General features: G+C 42.2%; 1 protein-coding gene across 1 annotated transcript in view; it reads left to right on the top strand.

The window, feature by feature from the left end:
* Positions 1–315: 315 nt before the first annotated feature.
* The window catches only part of RASGRF2 (Ras protein specific guanine nucleotide releasing factor 2), a gene marked incomplete at both ends in the record, with an annotated part of 125256 nt that continues 105344 nt past the window's right edge, over positions 316–20227 (top strand). Inside the window, one exon of the mRNA XM_080362400.1 lies at positions 316–600. Within this exon, the coding sequence (XP_080218526.1) occupies positions 316–600 (285 nt within the window). The remainder of the gene's footprint in view (positions 601–20227) is intronic.

Below are 20227 nucleotides of genomic sequence, written 5' to 3'. Positions count from 1 at the left end.
CCACGTCACGCCGGAGTTGCCCGGGGGGCTGATCGCCGCCGCCGCCCGCTCTCCTCCCGCGGGGCGTCGGGGCGGCGGTGCAGGGAGGCGCGGCGGGGCGGGGGGACACACCCGGGCTGGGGGGGGATGCCGCGGCGGGTTTAGCGACAGCCTCCCCCGGGGGGCGGGCGGAGCCCGGGGCGGGGGGCGGGAGCCGCCCGTCGGTGCGTGCCGGCGCCCATGAAGCGCGGCCGCGTTGCGGCGCAGCCGAGGCTGGTGCCGGCGCGCTGAGCGCCCGCGGAGGCTGCCCAGCGGCGAGCAGGGCTGCCGGGCACCATGCAGAAGAGCGTGCGGTACAACGAGGGGCACGCCCTGTACCTGGCGCTGCTGGCCCGCAAGGAAGGCACCAAGCGGGGCTACCTGAGCAAGAAGACGGCGGAAACCAACCGCTGGCACGAGAAGTGGTTCGCCCTCTACCAAAACGTGCTCTTCTACTTCGAGGGCGAGCAGAGCTCTCGGCCCGCCGGCATGTACATGCTGGAGGGTTGCAACTGCGAGAGGGTGGCGGCTCCCAAGGGCTGCGCCGCCGGCAGCGCCAAGGATGCTGCGCTGGACAAGCAGGTACCGCCGCCCCGCGGGCAGCCCCGCGGCCGGCTCGGGAGCGGGGAGGGAGGACGGAGCGGGGGAGGAGGGCAGGGAGGGAGGGAGGGCCCCGGCGCAGCCCTCTCCGGTGCCAGCGGAGAGCGAGGCGTGGCGGGCCCCGGCCGTCGGGCTGCTCGGGCCGCCTCCCGTCGCGTACCCGCGGGAGGATGGCGGTGACCGCCTCCGGTCCCCAGGCCCCAGTCCCCGGCTGGGAGGTCTGCGCCGCTGCTGGAGTGCTCGAAGAAGCAGTAGTCGCTGAGAAAGTGGCAAGGCCAGCGGCTTTCCCATCCCGTCTAATGACTTCCTTCCTCCCTCTTTCCCCCCTCCCTCTTCCAGTGCCTGCACACCTTATTTCAGTAGGTTACCCAGAGAGTAGCATCTCACAAACTACTCATATTGATGCCAACAGTTCTGCGATACAGCCACACATTTGTGACCAAACTGAGTAAATACGAGGGTGCGAGGTTCCAAAGTACCAAATCAGCACGGGCACTCTTAGGGAGTCACTGAGCCCATCTCTAGGCAGCTGCGGGGCTGCTGCCTCTCTCATTGATACTGTGAAGGGTAACAGGCTCTCAGCTGTTACTTGGGAACAGCTCGAAAAGCTGGGCTGGTGGCTGCGGGGCAAGGGTGGGCATGTGCCCTGATCTACAGCTGGCGCCATCCAGCAGAAGTTGGTGGGTTCTTTGCCAGGCAGGTGTTCTGAAGCCAGTGGTACTTGCAGTAGAAATGTTGGCGCAGTGCTTGAGCCAGATCTTGCGTGGCTTTCATCAGGTGAAGAACGCTGAAGGCTTGGATGGGATTCATTCCCATGAGGGGTGATGGTTCGTAACGTGTGAACTCCCAAACTCCTCCTCCACACCAAGAGAGCCGAGCAGTTTGACATATACATGTCAAACAAGCAAGTGGTTAAATACTATCTGTGTATTACATAACCATGAAGAAAAGGATACTGTAGTTGTTCAGCATAGATAGAGATCGGGTATCTTAACCACATGCCTCCTATTGCCTCATGTACATTCTTGATCTTACTTGTTCCCTGGTTGAAATTTGTTTGAATCTGCATCTGGCATGTCCCAGTGCCTCTGTCCCTGCGCAGGACAAGCCAAACAGGTGTTGGACTGGTTTGGAAAAGTTTGGGTGACTGTCAGGAGGGTGGTTTCGAGCTGGCTGCAGGTGCTTCCTGCTGATGGCGAGGAGGGGACACAGATCTAAGTCAGCTTCTGGAAACGGGCACATCTGCATGCTGTGCTAGCATGGTAACTTTGCAAGGATAGCTCTGAACCTTGCCATATGTTTGTGGTTTTTTACCCATTTAGAACAAATACTTGTGTACTTAAGCAGCCTTTGAAATGGTACAAGTGAAGTTTGGGAAGTCAGGATGTCTGTAGTTATGTCATATTCTTGTGCCACAGTCTTGCTTGTTGCTTTGAGGCATGATATTGGTCAGCACTGATAAGCATGACAGGCACTGATAAAGGAAATACTGGAGGATTCCCTAGATTAAATTAAACATGAATATTTCCCTTTATGCTTTACATTGGCTTAGTGCACTCGTTTATCGGCAGTGTTGCTAAACTATGGCTTGACTAAGAGAACTGTGTGAAAACAATGCGTTTCCATATCTGTTCTCCAGGATTTTTAAGTTGTGCTTTTACAGTGGTGAATGTCTGAGTTGTTTGTAATTACATTTAGTGGTGCAGAGACAAAATAATTGCAGGGGATGAAGCTGAATTTTGCTTTGCTTTAAATGCCAACTATGTTAATGCTTTTAACAATAGCAGACTGCTATTAAAGAGCCAGAAGAACACTTCATTTTTTTTTTTTTAATGGGATCCTAGTTTGAATTTTCAAGGCAGACCATCAGAAAATATGTTGGATTTCTGTTTATCTTTTGCTTGATGCAGAATAAAGCTTTTGATTGTTAATAGTTTTTACAGATGTTTACTCATTCAGGTGCACCCAGGTTTGTAAATTCATTTAGACACAAACCATTGCTAACGTGTACAGGAAACTCCTGCTATGACTAAAAGTGATCAATTGTGAGAAAAAAAGATAAATACTTGAAAAGTAAAGTATTTTTTTATTCAAAAAATGTGCTTACAGGTAAAGTAAGGAACCGTGAGAAGACAGAGTTATTTTAATCAGATGGTAAAGAAAATCCAGTGTTGTACATGTAAACTAATGGAAGTGTAAAAATACTCCCTAGATTTAATTTACTTTGATTTAACCACATAAATGTATTAAGGGAATGAAAAAAATGAGGAGCTCTATGCCAGTTTTTGAAAAATCAGAACTCCCTTCTCCAAAAGAGAGAGAAGATAATAATGTCTTTGAGTTTGACTTTTATTTACCTAGGTAATTTAGATATTAGAGTGATACGTGATACAGAATTACCCAAATGAGGGAGAGAGAGGAAGAAGAATTAATCACTTGAGAGAGCTTTGTCAGACTCCTTTGAGTGGATATTTGAAAAAGCAATGCGTTTTCTTTAAGTTATGTAACTGAAGGTTGTTGAAAATGCATGGAGAACAAATAGATATTTTTATCCCTGGTTTGCAGGTCCTTTTAGTTTGAGTTTGGATTGTTTAGGGGTTGCTTCTTGAGTCATGTGCCAGGTTAAGAACTGTGCCGAGAACTTGTCCGAGTTCAGTGGGGAGAGCGTTGGAGCTGAATTTCCCTATGCAGGAGACTGTATTTGGGTCAGCAGATGTGTTTAGTTTGGGGTGTCTATCTCCCAACGAGCCCAGTGATTCCACATTTGACCAGTACTGGTGCCGTTGTGCCCCGCCAGCACTCCATCGGGAGAGGACATTAAAGTACTACAGGAACCCTAACACCTTTTTGTGGAAGGTGCCAAATACCTTCATAAGTTTTGCTGTAAAAATAAAGTAGTAAGAGCTTGAAAAAAAAAAAATTGCAATGCCAAAACACGCTTTTTTTGCCCTTTCCATTAAGACACTAGAATATTTTTTTTTCCTTCAGAAGGATTTTTGCTTCAAAGCAAATTCTTTTAAAAATACAGTACCTTAATATTAACAAACGGCATAATGTGTGAATCAGTTGATATTCTGGGAATATGGGATTGAATCGAGTAGGTTGCAGATACTAAATAATTTGTAAGGGGAATTTCTGTTTTTAAAGAAAAGTGTTTTGATCTCCCTCAGATTTTATAAGAGTTTTTGTGAATGCCAAACAGGTGTTGCTATCCACTCTGATTTCATATTTCAGAAAAAAAAGCAGATTTATTGAAATAACAGCGATGTGGAAGAAGCTGAGTCTCAAAACAACAAATTAGAACTTTAAAATGCGACATGTGAAAAGCTTAAATTCTGATATTATTTAAACTGCTTCTTCCCACAGGAACTGTAGGCTGTAAACAAGTGCGGCTCCCAACAAGTCCTCCACTGTGACAATGACAGGCTTCATGAGAATGAATTTAAGCTTTTGTTTCAGAAACTCTGGAAAGAGAATGGCTTTGTTTCAGTGAGCAGCTAGTCTCTTTCAAAAGTAAAGTGAAATGCCTAAAAATTATGCCATTTCATAGGAGACTGGCACTTGTTACCCAGCGAGTTCACAGCTTATATTTTTTTAAGACTATTGGAAGCAAGTGAACAGAGGAATGTAAATATTGTTATTAATATTATTTTTATTATTGTCTGCACTGGGAGGAGACCTATGTGTTTACTTTCTTTCATAACTGTGGATTGAATACATGGAAATGTTTTGATATAGTTATTAATAACTTAGTGTATTTAAGATTGTAAACGTTATACGATTTGAGCAGAGACTGTTCTTTGTATCTTGCCTGCAATAATCTTCCTCCCACTTAGCAAAATTAAATGCAGTATTAAGTCCATGTCCCCACAGATTAACAGAATCCAATTATTTGAATTTTTTCCTGCTTACTGTAGCTCTGTATATATTTTATAAAGGACATGGTGGTTTTGCGGTGTTTGAAACCTCTCTGTTTTACAGACATTCCTTGGAGTGCTAAGGCAGGCATATGCCACCAACAGCTTTTGCTGTACCTCTCTGCTAATTTAGTGTATATAAAACCTAGCAACAGCCTTTGAAGAAGATATAATGAATTTAAAGTTAATCTCTTCACTTTTATTGGGCAAAAAGCTCTCCCATCATGTTCAGCATCTTACATGTAGTAGATGGCTGAGGAGTGGTGCTATCTTTTTGGCAAAATAGCTTGCCACCTTCAGTTTTAGTGTTGCCCATAAAATCTTACTGCTTGCATGTGGGCAAGTAACTCCCTGGGATGTTCCAGTGCAAAAGTCCACCAGAGATGCCCAGGGTTTAGAAATCTCCTGCAGCAGTTAAAAAGTAATAGATTTTTAAAAAATAGTGTTTTTGTCAGACCTTCTCAAGAAAGAGTCTCTAAGCCATTCATGCATGAAGACAACTTTGCGATAACTAGCTCTTGATTACTTTCTCAGGTAATCCCAGTTCCCCCATTGTTGTTGGGTCACTGTCATGAGACTTTATAGTTTGTGGGCGCATTCAACAAATATTGATACGCTGGTTCAAACCGTTTTGATATGCATTTAAGGAAGTAACTGAAAAACGCATTACTGACATTGAGCTGCGTTGAAGTGGCTGCCTCTGGCTCTTCGTGCAGAACTGCAGAGTGAATTCAGAGTGTTTTCTGCCCTAAAGCAACAAGTGGTAAATCAATAGGAAAGTGCAACCCTTGAGATCTCTTCAGGAACTGAACTTTGGTAAATGTTTTGTGTTCACCTACTTGCTTAGTAATGAGCACATTTGGGGGATAAAGAGAAAACTGGAAAATCTTATGGCCGTATTTATTGCTATTTTGCCAAAATTTAAGCATTTCATTCTGCCTCATGAAAATGTATGTTTCTGCTGTAGTGTTGTGAAATGGGCTGTTCGTAACTATGCAAAAGTGAGGAATGTACCCAGCTGAGAAGTGAGTTCCAGGTAGATCCAGGTTATTGTTGACATGCCTTCCTCTTGAAATGTTAGCTAAATCTACACAGACGTAACCTGGAGAATACTGATGCTGTTGAATAGTTTGATGTTAAACCTTTGGCTACCTTAATCCATGTCAAGTGATTCTGGTCAGGAAAGGGACTGATCCGTTGTTTTCTGTTCTTCTGTCCATCACACTTGTGGGCGAAAGCAAACAAAAGACACTGCCTGGATATCTCAGACTAAAGAGTAATTAAAAGAACATTGGGACTGATAGTCATAAAACCAGATTTTGGTCAGACAAAGTATTATTGAAGAGAAACCACAGTGTGAAGTCCGTAACATTTCCCTATGAGGAGTCTATCGTAAGATCCAGAAATATTACAGGATGCTTTAACAGAAGTGCATACTCCTTAATTAAGTTATTGGAAAAAATAATTAGATCCCAAGGCAAATGACATTTGGCAAAGGCTTATTTGTGGAGTTGCTGGGAAATCCTTTTAGCTAACAGGTGAAATGTCAGCGAGTGAAAGACTGGAAGCAGGTTAGAACTGAATTAGAAATCCATCCTAAAGCATGAAGAACAAACAAATCACACAAGCACTTACCATGTGAGAGTGTGTTCCACCTTCTCAACTTGAACGTCACACAAGGCTGTGCAAAGTGACCATAGCCTGCTTACAGCAGTGTAGCTCACACTGATAATGCTAATACTCAAATTTCATTAAAATGAAGTATTGTAACAATTTAACACAAATTTAATTCTTCCAATGGTCTTATAGTCAATGCTACTACTTTTTCCATTTTGTCTGCTTTGTTGGCAGAGTTGCATTAATTGGCTTGATCGGTTCAGTTCCTCAAATGTAAGAGGAAATTTGTTAAAAACAAAAAAAAATTCTGAGCACAAAAATAGCAACTCAGTCCCTAATCTACTGAATAATTATACTCCATTTATCTTAATTTGCCTTTATTTAAGATTTTTTTCTTCTTCATCATCATCTCAGCAGACTGTTAAGGCACATATGCTGTTTTCTGTTTGCATCCTCACGCATGTTAATTTCTCACGATGTACTGGAATAGAAGATCCAGGTAGAGCTGCTTCTATTTCTGTAGTAATATGGCAACATTATAAGTCTTTATATATTGATATATTATATATTGCAATGTTCAACATTCGTAATATAGCAGCATTTCTTGGACCCACTTGCTGGGGGTTTTCCATCCTAAGAACTGCGTGTACAGTAAAAGCTGTCATGGTTGCTCACCTTGGCCACATATGACTACCAGTCTTGTTTTGCCACTTGCAGTGTGTCTGCAGCACTGAGAAGTTTGTGCAAACAGGGAAGGGATGGGGCACGTCTTGGTGCGGCTTATGGCAGTTCCTGGTGGGTATGTCCGTATTGCATCCTGAGCAACAACCACGTCCAGCCCAGTTGGTTGCTCTGATGCATCCATAGACAGCTGATTGCTGCAGGACCCTCTGCCCACACTGAGTGTTCACACCAGAAAGAACCCTTTCCGTGCACTAAACCATTAACATAGACCTCGTGCAGCTGGTGGAGATGGTGAGGTCTGAAAATACCAATCCACTGCTTTTGGCAATTCTCCGCAATAGGTTTTTGCTGCTAGGAGCAGCACACTTCTCTGGATCCACCGCTTCAGAGCAAGTTTGCTACCATGACTGCTGCGGACCCATTTCTCAGTGTGAAAGTTCTAATCGTTCTGGCTTTGTGCTTCCTAAAGTGGTGAGGGACTGGCCCAATTTAGGTGCGCTTCCATAGATCTGCTGGCGGGGGGCGGGGAGTGGGTGGATTTTATATGGATGGAAAACAGTGTTTATGATTATTTGTTCCCTGATTGTTCATCAGCCACAGCAATTCATAAAGACAGTGTCATTCACCTGTTATATACTTGCAGGAAAATGAGATTCCATGCAGTACCTCTTCAGTTTTTTCTACCAGCCGTTACTTATGGTGACAACTGATTGAGGAACAGGTTTTTTTAATACTGTGCCTCTGCACTAGATGTCTAGGAACATATGCTTACTCTCTAGCTTCCAATGTTTTCTTGATTTACCAATCCCATAAGGTTTTCTGTTTGAGGTATGGAACCAGTATATGTAAGCAGAGGCTTCCCCCTTTCAATCCAGCCATTTCAATATCTCTTGTATTTTCCATGAGCTCAGAACTGACTTGTATTAGGAAGTGTTTGTAAACTGCCAACTCTGAACTGAGCTATGTTGTCATAAGTGATTTTACTTAGACTGCTTTACAGTTGAAGCATTTTATTGTGGCAGATATAAGCAGTTCTGTTGCTTCTTTTGAAAAAACATTGTAGTTTATGAGTTAAATGCTGTAATCTGGGATTGTATTCTCCTCTTTCTTCTCATGGCACCGTGGAACAGTGACTTTTGTCCATTTTTTGCCTTTTGAGTTTTTAACTGTGGTATCATCGCCGAGCAACATAAATTTTCTGCTGCTTAGTAGTTCTGTAGTTTTGACCTAATGTGGTTCAAATTCCTAAATTACTGCAAGCTTTCCATTGCACTACAGCGTGTCCTTTGCACTCTTTTGAAGTTGGCAAGCTCATTATATTGCCTTTTATAAAAATTATTTGCCTCTATTTAGCATTCTTTGACCTAAATTATAAATGCTCTCTAAATGTCTCTGTAATGTAAATGTCTTTCAGTGTTTGTGGCTGTAGGCAAAGTTCTGAAATTTCCCATGCTGGATCCTGAAACATATTGCATTATTGTTGTTTTCTGTTCAATGTTTTAGGTATATGCTGGATCCTCACATGCTGGAAGTTTAGGATGATTGCGGGTGACCACTGGTTCTTCTGCTTTCTGTTCTCTTCCTCTCCCTTACAGAAGTTGTTTCTCCCATTTCAGCAAATGCCAAACACTTGATATTCTGTGGAACTGTGGAGATAATGTTCAATGACAGTGTCTCTCTGGAGTCCTCCAGAATGAAATCAGGAATTTATGTTTAACCCCATGCATTCATGGATGCTCAGGCATGACAAGAAAATAGCAAACGTCTTTTGCACTAGTCATATTCTCTTCCATTTGGCACTCACAGGACAATTTTAGAGAAATATTAAAATGCTTCTTCCTATTAAATCTGTTGGGGATAATTTAGAATTTACGGGCCACCTGCAAAGTTCTTTTAAGAGGAAGATGGAAGAAAATCTGTCAGAAGGGTGGAGGGGTTGTGTGTACAGATGAAGGGAAGAATAGCACTGAGGTGATAATACTGCTGTTGCTTTTGATATCTTAAGTATTTTTACCTGTTCCTAGGGCTTGACCAAGAACATCAGGTGAATGAGGGCTCCTGGGATAGTACTCAGCCTTATATGTGGAGTTTGCTGGGTATTTTTTTTGGTTTTGTGACTGTGCGGTCTTTGATTGTAGCTTTCTTGCCCCAAGAAGTTTATGGTGACTGAAGGGAACACCAGGTGAGCTGAGGAACAGTGACAGGGAGAAGATCCAGATGAACTGGAGTCTCCAGAGTCTGGGATCTTCCAGACTTCCACAATCCATGAATGTCAGTGTTCCTGTGACAGCAGGTGGGTGCTATAACACCTGTTGGAGAGGTGGATGCCATCTCCTGATGGTGGCTATCCCACAGCTGTGGCTGTCACAGCGCCAGCTCAGTGTAAGGTCCAAGGTTGGAGCAGTTTCTGGTCCTGCAGCTGCTCCTCACAAGTATTAGTGCATGTCTGTGTGTGTTTTCTATCTGTTCTGCGTTTCCGTGAAGCCCAAGGAGTTGTGTGCGCAGGATGTATGAACAGGCTGTAGGGATGCAGCATGGATCAGGGATGCAGCATGGATCAGGGATGCAGGATGGAGCAGTCAGAGGAGGACAGAGCTGAGGCTTCTTTGAGCAGCCCAGCAGTCGCTCTTTCTTCTGTGTTGTGATGTGCTCTGCAGCTTCGGGAGATCCGTTTCTTTCCTGAGACTTATTTTTCATAAAGTATTAAAAAGAAAAATTGTGATTAGTATCCTGAAGCAGACGTTTTCTGTAGGGCTTTTCGGGGTTTCCCCCGCTCTTTCTCCGAGCATTTGTATGACATGAGCCGTGAGACTTGAAAAAGATAAAGAAGATTTCATGGTAGAATCAGCACACCACCTGTGGGGACAGGATTCTGTCTTTTGCCTAGGATTGCTGTGAAGAATTGCACAAATCATATCCATTATGTGTTTTATGGTAATTAGTCATTCCTTGTTGTGGAAACAGCCTGGCAAAAGCGCTAGGCACTCAAAGGTAGTACCGATCTCCAGGAAGGCAGTGGTTAAAACAAATAAAAGTGTCATTTAAATACCAAGGGCCACTGGTTTTTCGGATCTGGCATCCAGATTGAGTTACATCTGAAACTGCTGTGTTTTTTTTTCTGTTGACCATATTTAAAGTAATTCCTTCTTACCACACAGGCTGTTGTGAAAATAAATGCATTAATTCTGAGGAATCATCTGAGTGATATCATGAGCAGTGTCACAGGACATCATGTAAGAAGTTCCTGAACTGATTAGCTGATTAGTGTGCAACAGATAATGCAGGGAGACATGTATTCGAGAATCAAGATAAGCAAAATGTGAAATCATGTCTTGCTTTTATCTGGTAACCGAACTAGGATCTCCTGGAAGAAGAAACATGTAATGAAGGACTGCAACCACTATGCTCACACACATGGGGCTAAATTAACAAAGGCCAAGGCAGCCTCAAATGGGCATTTCTCCTAACCTCTGTGTACCTGGTTTTGTAATAAGATGCCAAATAAAAAAACAAGAAAAGCCAAAAAACCCCCACCCAAAACAAAAAAACCCATGAAACTGAGGTGCAAATGCATGTGAAAAAATTGAAGCTTTCTGACATACGTGATTACGTTATCAGAACAAGAAGATAGAGACAATTCATGTTGGTGCAGATTTGTTTCTGTAGTGGGTGTAAGCTTGCAGGCCTGGACTAGGGTTTTTCTCATCTTTTTGCTGTCTGCTGCAGATGGAAGTTTCGTAAGTGCATTACTTACTGGCCTGAGGGAAAGCCTAGCTAGCTGGTGTCCAGTATTATATGGTCCAAAATGTGCAGCGACCTGAGAGAGCTCTGTCATCCACAGTACGGAAATCACTGCAGACCTACAGAGAAGTCATGTCTGCACCACGTACACTAGTATTAAAACGCTTTGAAGAGAGATATTCTTCCCTGAATGCTGCACTGCATTCTTGTAGCTTAGCAGCAGATAACTTGGCTGCACGCCAGTGAAGTGAACGAAGTAAAGGCAGCCACTCAGATGTACTTGACAATTTAGAGTAATGCCAAGTGGTTCCATGTGAAATAAATAAATAGAGAAATAAAACTGTCATATCCCAGCTCTGATTTGAAATAGGTTTTCTTAAAGTTCATTGACTTTCTGCAAGTACCGCTCTGGTTTTTATTTTTATTTTTTTGAAGACATCTGAATGTCCGTGTTTCTTATGTGTGTTCAAAGGCTGGGTGATAGGGAGTAGAAGGATGATAAGATGGTTATTTGGGTTATGTATGTCCTGGATGCATTTGCTTCCTGATCCCCTCACTCCCTGTGGTCTCCTGGTAAATCAGTTTCTTGACTGCCTCACTTCTGCAGAAGTAAACCCAAGCCTAATAGCTCTTCCCATATGCTAGCATATGGGTAACACCATCTGCATGGGGATATTTGTTTATCCTTGCAGTACTTTAGGGTGTTCATCTGCAGTTTAATGGGTGAACGCAGAAGTGGTTACCGAGTTAGTCATAAGGTACCATGTGCATGTTTCTGCACACAGGAAAGGCACGTGGTCAGAGCTGAGCAGTGCCGATCCTACAGCTGCAGTTTTACTCATGTAATTCATTACTTTATTTACCTCTGCCACTTAGATCTGTTGGGTACACCTTGCAGATTTGTCCTTCCGGGCAAAGTGCTCTTGCTACTCCCACTGATGTCTGTTGTACAACCTCTTGTTTCAGGCAGTTTGGTTTTGATGCACTTAGCTGAAATTGGAAAGTTTCTTGTTTTTTTTTAATTTTAATTTTTTGTTACTAAGTTATCTGTAATTATAGGAGATCCTCTTAATACTACTTACTGTAGCAAGGTGTTTCTTCTCTGTCAAGAGTTTTGATTTTTGTAATCACTGCAGTTCATTGCTAAGCTAATACTGTTTTGTTGCATGCACGTTCTGCTTCACCCTTCTGGTGTCCTCTTCTCTGAGTCCTTCCCTTCGGTGTTTGCTTTGCCTTGTGTAAATTTCAAACTGCTTGTTCTGTTTTGTCTTCCTAGTCTGGTTTTTACCCCACAAATATTGATGCAGTGCCGGTGCTTCTGAGTTGCCTTGTGTGCACCGTGCTGGGTATTCTGCATGAGTTCAATTAGTCTCTGTGCTTCTCTCGTTCATATCATACTAGAAAACGCCTCCATTTGCCAGAAAGAGTCAACACGTGAACAAAATGAAGTACCTGTGTAAGACTTACTTCATCACCCGTGTCCTTTCTTACGGCTCCTCAGATACAATTGTGCAATTTGTACAACTGCTTCGGTAGATTTCAGGGAAACAACATTTTATTTCTTGGTCTGCTGAGAGCTCTTGACTTTCTACTGCTGTTTTCAAGGTGGGTGGAGAAGTATAAGCAACAAAGTCTTGTTCTGATAGTGGTGCAGTGCCCAGGGAGTTTCCTGAAGAAGCAGAAGAGTTAGTGTGCTTTGCCCAGCTTCCATGCAGTGATCCTGGTGGAAAGCTGTGTGATGGGAGCCTCAAGAGCTGTTGCAGAGAGTGCGGTGTGAGGTGTGGGTTATACCTGAGAGAGTTCAGCTGCAGTGTTCGTGATCTCACTGGGAGTTCCTGGGTGTTTGCTTTCATGTGGCTTCTAACCCGCCTCATGCTCGTAGGATGGCTTCCTGCGATGGATCCCCTTTCAACCACAATCCACTTTGTGATTGAGCACCTTTCTTTAACTCATTTCTTGATTTTGCTGTCACCAGGTTCCATACCTTTAATTTTCTGGGTCAGGTACTGGATTTCTAGGGTGTAGGGAGTGTATTAGACCTCGAGTGGTCTACTGAAGAACTGGCTCTATGACAAGTGTAACAGTAAATCTTGGATCTGCTTAAAATGGCTTGTACAATAAGCTGAATGTTTCGTGGGAAGGAGCTCTAATGGTTTGCTCTGCAAAGGTCACACAGCAATTCCAAGTAATTTTGAAAGCAATTCTGTTTTTTGTCTCAAATGTTGCTTTTGACCTCTGTGGTGGAATGTGAGGTTTGTTAAGTGAGAACTGCAAAAACACGTAGCATCCAAGGCATCTCATTTTTTTGAATTGTGTTTTTTCATCTTTCCTAATATGATTAAATGTTAGGACTTTGCCTCCTTGCTATAATGTCTCTATTTGGCAGTTATACGCAGTAAAAATATATTCTTTTATATATACAAATTACTTCGGTTTAATTTAAAAAAATCAAAATTTTCTAAACAGGAACACAAATTGCTTTGACTTTGAATGTATCCATAGTCTTTAATGACGTCTTAATGCAGTCTAGTGGTATCCAGACTTTTTGCTTGAGGGGGAACCTCATGTCATAGACTTGAAGGCTTTAAGGCTGTAGAGTGGTCATCGTGATTGGGAGAAGTTCCTGAAGACTGGAAGGGAGCAGATATCACTCATATCTTCAAGGAGGGCAAAAAGGAAGGTCCAGGAAGGTACAAGCCAGTCAGACTGACCTTAGTCCCTGGGAACATCCTCCTGGAAAGGATTTCCACACACATGAGGATAAGAAGGTGATTGGGATCCATCCATCAGAATGGATTTGCAAAGGGGAAATCATGCTTGACCAACCCGATAACCTTCCACGATGAGGTGACTGACTGGATGGATGAGGAGAGAGCAGCGGAGGTGGTTTACCTCAACTTTAGTAAAGACTTTGATGCTGTCTGCCATGACACCATCGCGGCGGGCAGCTGACGAAGTGTGGGTTAGATAAGCGGGCAGTGATGTGGACTGAAAACTGGCTGAACAACCAGGCTCAGAGGACAAGATGATGTCGAACCTTTACTCAGGATGTTCAATTCTAGGACAGAACTGTTGGCCCGAATAGTAGGAATTTTTTTTGTAAGGGAAAATTGCAAGGCTTTCCACTTCACTTTCTTACATTTTCCTCTCTGCTTGTTGTCAGGAAGTAAAATCATGGATGAAAAGGAATATATGTGCCAGGACATTGTTTTAGGTTGCTGAAAAGTGATCATTGTTACTTTTCTTTCTCTAGGATTGGCTGAGCATCTTAGCTGATGTGTTACCGAGACTCATAATAAAAATCTGAACTCATAATTTCTTAGAGTTTTCTGAAAAGTAAAGAGATGAAAATTATTTGTGGCTTTTTATGCTTTTTTTTTTTCCTTTTTGCATATATTAGTGCAGCATGTATGTGGCAAGTATTTTCTCCTTCAGTTATTTCCTGGTTTCTGGGGGACTGAGAGAGGTTGTTTTCTTTTTCATCATTTCCCATCTGATTTAAATTTGAAGTAGTCATTCTGGTTTGGCAAACGTTTAAATTGTAGAAGGAAAAATTGTGCAACTAGAATAAACTTAACTTTAAACTTTTTGTGCTAATGAGCAGAATGTGATATAACTGTTGCTAACTAAAGCTGAAGCCTTTTTTCCTTCTCGTGAGGTGCTTGGAATATATCCATAATTCAGCATTTTTCTGCTTTTATTTCCTCCTTGTACCGAGCAGCAATAATATTTACAAAATACTTACCCTGGTAAATGTAACATAACTTTGGATCTCATTCAGGCTATATTTATTATAAAGACAGAAGGAAAGAGGAGAAAGTGGTTGTGAAGCTTTAATATATTCAGAAACTGTCAGAAGGACTACTGTTGGCTCTAGGGTGTATCACCCTTTTTATTCCCAAGTTTCCCCTTTTCCTTGTCTTCACTGTTTATTCAGGTGTTTGGGGGTTTTGTTTGTTTGTTTGGTTTTGGGTTTTTTTGTTTTGTTTTTAAAATCTTCACCCCCAGGATATATTTGGGCCATACCTATCTGGTAGTGAAGCTGCATAATGTATAAAACGGGAACACCCCTGAGCAAAGCTGGACATTGTAAAGGTTTATTCCTACATCACTTCTATAAAAACGTGTGAGTGGTGATTCTTACACCAAAAGTATAGAAATAAGTGTCTCTCCTTTGCCATGTGTTTATCTGATATAATTTCACTGGACTGGATTATTTAAACTAAGTGACTTCAGAGTTTAGACTCTTCTAAATATACCACGTGGGACCAGGTGCCTGATCTGCTTTAATACCATGTACCTTTTATTAGGGGTTGATCAGCTGCCATTTCCATTTATATTTCCTGATGTTCTTTCTGGATTCAAAGTTATTTTTAAGTAACCCAGGTCAGGAAGGATATGATTGGGGTGGAGTGCTGTGGGAAATGTAGACAGTTAATGGAAAATATACTTGGAAGAGAGTTTTGGAAGCTTCCAAAGAAGTGTATTAAAAGTAATTGACTTGTTTGATTAAAAATGCTTATCAGAATCAGGCTGACTCCCTTACCCTCTTAAAAACCCCTGAATGTAGCTATGGTAAATTATTTAATTATCGCTGAGTAGTACTTATATCACTAACAGTATCCAGTTTTACATGTCTTGTATATATAACCTGCAACTTTTATTATGGGTTTCTCATGTCATTAGAATGTCAGCGTATGTTAATTTTTATTAGTTATTTGGAACACTGGAGTATGTCAAATCTGCCTAAAACACCAGCAGTTTTCCATGAACTGTTTTCAGAAAAGCTAAGGCTACTAAGGTAAAAACATGGAAAGTTTCAGCCTGGAATTGTTGGTGCCCTCTCTTGTTTTTGACTTTGTGATTACAATGTGGCACAATGGAGTATGACATAACATAGTTTATTGGGTTTTTTTTTTTGGTTTGGTTTAGTTTTGTTTATTTGTTTTTATTTTTAATTAAGGACTTAAGAGGGAGCAACTAGTTAGGGAGATACTTAAAACTCATTTTGTCACTGAGGGCAGGCACATCTGTTTACAGTGTTTATGCTGAACAAAATCTGTCTCATAGCACAAATTTTCATGGTCATAGCTGTCAGTAGACTATAAAACCCCTTTCTACCAGAAAATCAAGACAGGCACTAAAATGTTTAAATTCCTCTTCCCTTTCCTTGTCTGCCCCTTCTCCTCCATCAGGTATCCGTACTGGAAATCTCTGATCTCTCACTGCCTTAACCAAGTTCTCATTGACAGGCAGGAGTAACTGCAGGTTCTCATTACGCAGATGACATTTTTTGTTCCAAAAGCTGTGTCTCCTCCCAGTTACTGCGAAAATGCATGGTATTGTTGACTGTTCTGCGATGAATGGATTCCTGAGCGATGTCCTACCCCAGTGCCACTTGATGTCGTTGTTCTGATGGGCAACCTGTGAGCTCAGCCCTGTTCCTGGGCAGGATGGTTGTGGGGACAGTATTGTTTGTATATATGTCATAAAAAATATCCAGCTTCTTCCTGTTAGATAGTAACAGCATATTTATTTAGTTTGATGCATTTAAACCTGTAGCAGCTGTTTGGGTATACAGAAAGCCTTAACTAATTTACATGCTCTCTGTTAAATACTCAAGAGAAGCTAAATTAGATGATGATGGTGTTTGTACGTGGAGGAGCCAAAGCTGAATAACTGTAGGTGTCTTACAGCTAGGCGTGCTTAGCTTACCATACATAGCCACAGGAAGGCACAGCAGACATTGCAGATTGGATTAAATGGAAGTGTTGGCACCTGTTAGCATTATAAACATGGAGCAGACAGCAAAAGTCCTTGTGATCAGTAAAGCAAAATATGCAATATGGACTTCGGAGCACAAAGAGATGCACTTTTTTTGTTGTTGATGTTGTTACTGAAAACTGCTCTGAGCGTTGGCCTTAAACGTGGCACTTGAAATACTTGCTTTGAAAACTTACACTGAATTTATTGTTCTTATGTACTAGTTAGGCAGCACTGGCTTGATTAGAAATATTTGCTGATATTCACTAAGTTGTTTCTGGAGCTGAAACATATTATGGTCTCTAGTTGAATTCACATGTTTTAAAAAATCTTATTTTGCATATTATTAAATATTGCATAACATGTACTACATTTAGTATTATTAAATATTAAATATATTAATATTTAGAGCATAACAGGAAACCCCAAGGTTTTGGAAATTTTCTAAGTTATGTTTCCAAAGGATAGGTTTTCTTAACCTTTTCTCATCACCTAAGCTCATTCTTGCAATCCTGAAATGTATTTCGTGAGATGTACTTCATTAAATGTATTTTATGAAGTTTTCCCTACATAACTCCTGTCATCACGGACTTCCAAATGTGGTAGTAATAATTCCTACTTATTGTACTTGGCACCTACCACACACTCGAAGTTGCTTAGTGTTTTTTAAATTAACATGTAACTTTTCTATCGGTAACAGGGGTTGTATTTTACAAATAGCACTTGCAGATGTCCTTTGTGGTTAGCAACATTATTAGCTAGTCAGCTAGGTAACTAGGTTTTCCAGAATCAGCTGACAACCAGCAAGAATATGATTGCTTTAAGTTTATGATATCATCTAATGTATTAAAATAATTTTTTTAAAAAGTATCGAAAACTTGTGTTAAAATTGGTTTCCTAGTCCCAGACCTATACTCAAATCTGGAAACTGATGTCTGGTGTCTTGTTTGAGATGTTCTGATGGTTGCACAGCATTAGGTAACTGACAGTTGTGGCACTCTTACCTAGCTAAACTTTTCACAATAAATAATAAATCTGTGAGGTCTCCCTTCTGATTTTCTGTACTCTAGTGTCTTGATATGAAGAAACACTGCTGCCTTCTCTTAGCTCACTGTGAACCCTCACTGTTTCCTTGAGACAGTGTTGATAACCTGTCCCTTAAGGTACTTATCTACAATTTATTTGAGAGCTTTTAAATGCTGAGGGTTGCATATAGAATAACAGAATCACAGCATTTTTCATTGTAATAAAGAACTGGGATTGTCACATTTCTGTAGTGATGTCATGTTGTTTAATTTGTTGTTACCAGATAAGGTTTACATCTTGACTTCCTAGCCTGAAAGATTAATCAGTTCAAAAAATACCAACAAAGCTATGTAACTCAGTTGTGGTTACATGGCTGAAGGCCAAACACTGTGTGTTTGGTTTGGCTCTGTGGGTGAGGAGATTTATCGTTATGGTGCATAGAGTACCTTTTTAAAAATGTTTAGGAACCAAAAGTACTAGTCAGCTTCTGAAGAGCTGTCACACACTTCAGGTATCGACCTGTGCTATAAGTCAGACTTAATTATGTGCCATTCGTAATAGCTGTGTATTAATTTTACAGAATCCTAGCTTCATTCTTGTAACAGCAGCAAGAGTTGAGCATTGGTTTTGTCGTAAGTTTCAATGTAAGCTTGACCACCATAGATCAAAAGTTCATTGAGCTCAGTCTCCACTGTCAGTGTCAACAGCTGATGGCTGGATAATTGTTATCATAACAAAGCATGTGGTGCTTTCCACAAATGCTGTCATAGGTTCTAGCAACTTGCAGTCCTGAAACCCTGAGCTGAACTTCATACCTTTGCAGTTAGTAGCTGTTTTTCTTCTAGGACTTTGCCAAATGCCTTCTTGAGTCAATACGCACTTCTAAAGTCTACAGTGGCTGTTGCAAGTGGTTTGAGGGCTCACTACACATTGTCATAAATAAATACCTTTTGATTTTAACCACCATGTTAATTCTGTACTGTTCAGGACCAATGAATCTCCTCCAGCTTCCTGCCACTCTGTCCAACCAGTATGAAGGCGCACAGCCTCATGCTCAAAACCTGAGCATTCAATGCACACAGATCAGCACAGGCAGAAACTCTCAGCACTGATGCAAAACTAACAGCATCAATGGCCTCATCCTGTTCTGCACTCTGGCTGATCAGGATGAAGGTCAGTTAGTGGGAAATCACGCATCTACGCAGCAAGGATACCTTCCTAAAATGGCCTAGACATGTCATTGAGCAGCTGGCTCTAGGTTCCTCTTGCTTCGAGTTACATCATGCAAAGAAATGCAGGCATATAGAAATGGGTTTCTTCACAGAACCCCGAACTTTACTGCCCCACCAGTGATGGCCTGGACCTTCTGGCCACTTCAGTATCTTGATTCTTCCAGTTGTCTCACTGACAGATGCTCACCCATCCAGCCCAGACTTACTTCTCTATTGCTAGCTGGCTGCCATGCAATTTCTCCTGCTCACTGGTTGGTGTGACTTGATATTCACTGTCACATTCAATCCAGTTGTCTGCACCACAGACACGTGGACCCTTGTGACCTGTGGTCCATCCTCCAGCTGATGTCCCAGAACTCCATACATGTACATGCACACCTGTACAGAGTCCCCTCATCCAGGAAGATAGAAATGGAGTCTAAGGTGAAAACAGGAGACACTGTGGTGATCAAGCATGGTCAGACAAATCTAATGGCCAGACTGGTCTCTTTTATCAGTACACTCCTCCTCAAACCTCTTTGATCTCTCCCTTTGATTCTGCCTCTAATCATCTCATAACAACTCTTGCAGAATCCAAAAATGCTTTTCCTGCATCCCATGGCAAGTGTCCTACTTCTGTAGGCACCACTCTCAGCCTGAAAGATGATCTGGAGAGCCTTTCCACTGACTCATCTGGATGGTTTTATCACAATAGGTTCTCTCATCTTTTCCCACTCCATTGTTTTCCAGGCTGAAGAATCCCAGCATGTATAACCATAGTCATGAACGAGAACCATTCTACACCTTTCTGTTTGTTTCATTGTCTTCCTCGGTATCTTACAGCTCTGACCTGCCCTTTCTGAGCTGGAGAATCACAGAATGGCTTGGTTTGCAAGGGATCTTTGAAGACCATCTAGTCCATACTCCCTGCCATGGACTGGGACATCTTTTACTAGACTCGGTTGCTCAAAGCCCTGTCCAGCTTGACTTTGAACACTTCCAGTGATGGGGCATCCACAACTTCTCTGGGCAGCCTGTTCTGGTGTCTCACTACCCTCATTGTAAAAAACCCTCTTCCTTATGTCCGATCTAAATCTAGCCTCTTTCAGTTTAAAGCTGTTGCCCCTTTTCCTTTCACTACAGATCCTGGTAAAAAAGTGTCTCCCCATCTTTCTTGTAAGCCTCCTTTATATATTGAAAAGTCAAAATAAGTTCACCCTGGAGCCTTCTCTTCTCCAACTGAACACCCCAACTCTCTCAGCCTGTCCTCCCAGCAGAGCTGTTCCTGCCTCTGATCATTCCTGTGGCTCCTCTGGCCCCTCTCCAACAGGTCCATGTGTGTCCTGTGCTGCGGACCCAGAGCTGGACACAGGACTCCAGGTGGGGTCTCACCAGGACGGAGCAGAGGAGCAGAATCATCTCCCTCCGCCTGCTGCCCACGCTCCTTTTGGTGCAGCCCAAGATACGATTGGCCTTCTGGGCTGCAAGTCCACATTGCTGGCTCATGTTCAATATCTCATCCACCACTTCCCCCAAGTCCTTCTCGACAGGGCTCCTGTCAATCCCTTCATCCCCAGCCTGGACTGATACTGGGGTTTGCCCTGACCCAGGTGCAGGACCTTGCACTTGGCCTTGTTGAACCTCCTGAGG

Source organism: Nesoenas mayeri (genome assembly GCF_963082525.1).
Source record: "Nesoenas mayeri genome assembly, chromosome: Z".
In the NCBI taxonomy this organism is placed as follows: Eukaryota; Metazoa; Chordata; class Aves; order Columbiformes; family Columbidae; genus Nesoenas; species Nesoenas mayeri.
Note: the sequence above shows the minus strand (reverse complement) of the source record. Positions and strands in the feature narration are given on the sequence as shown.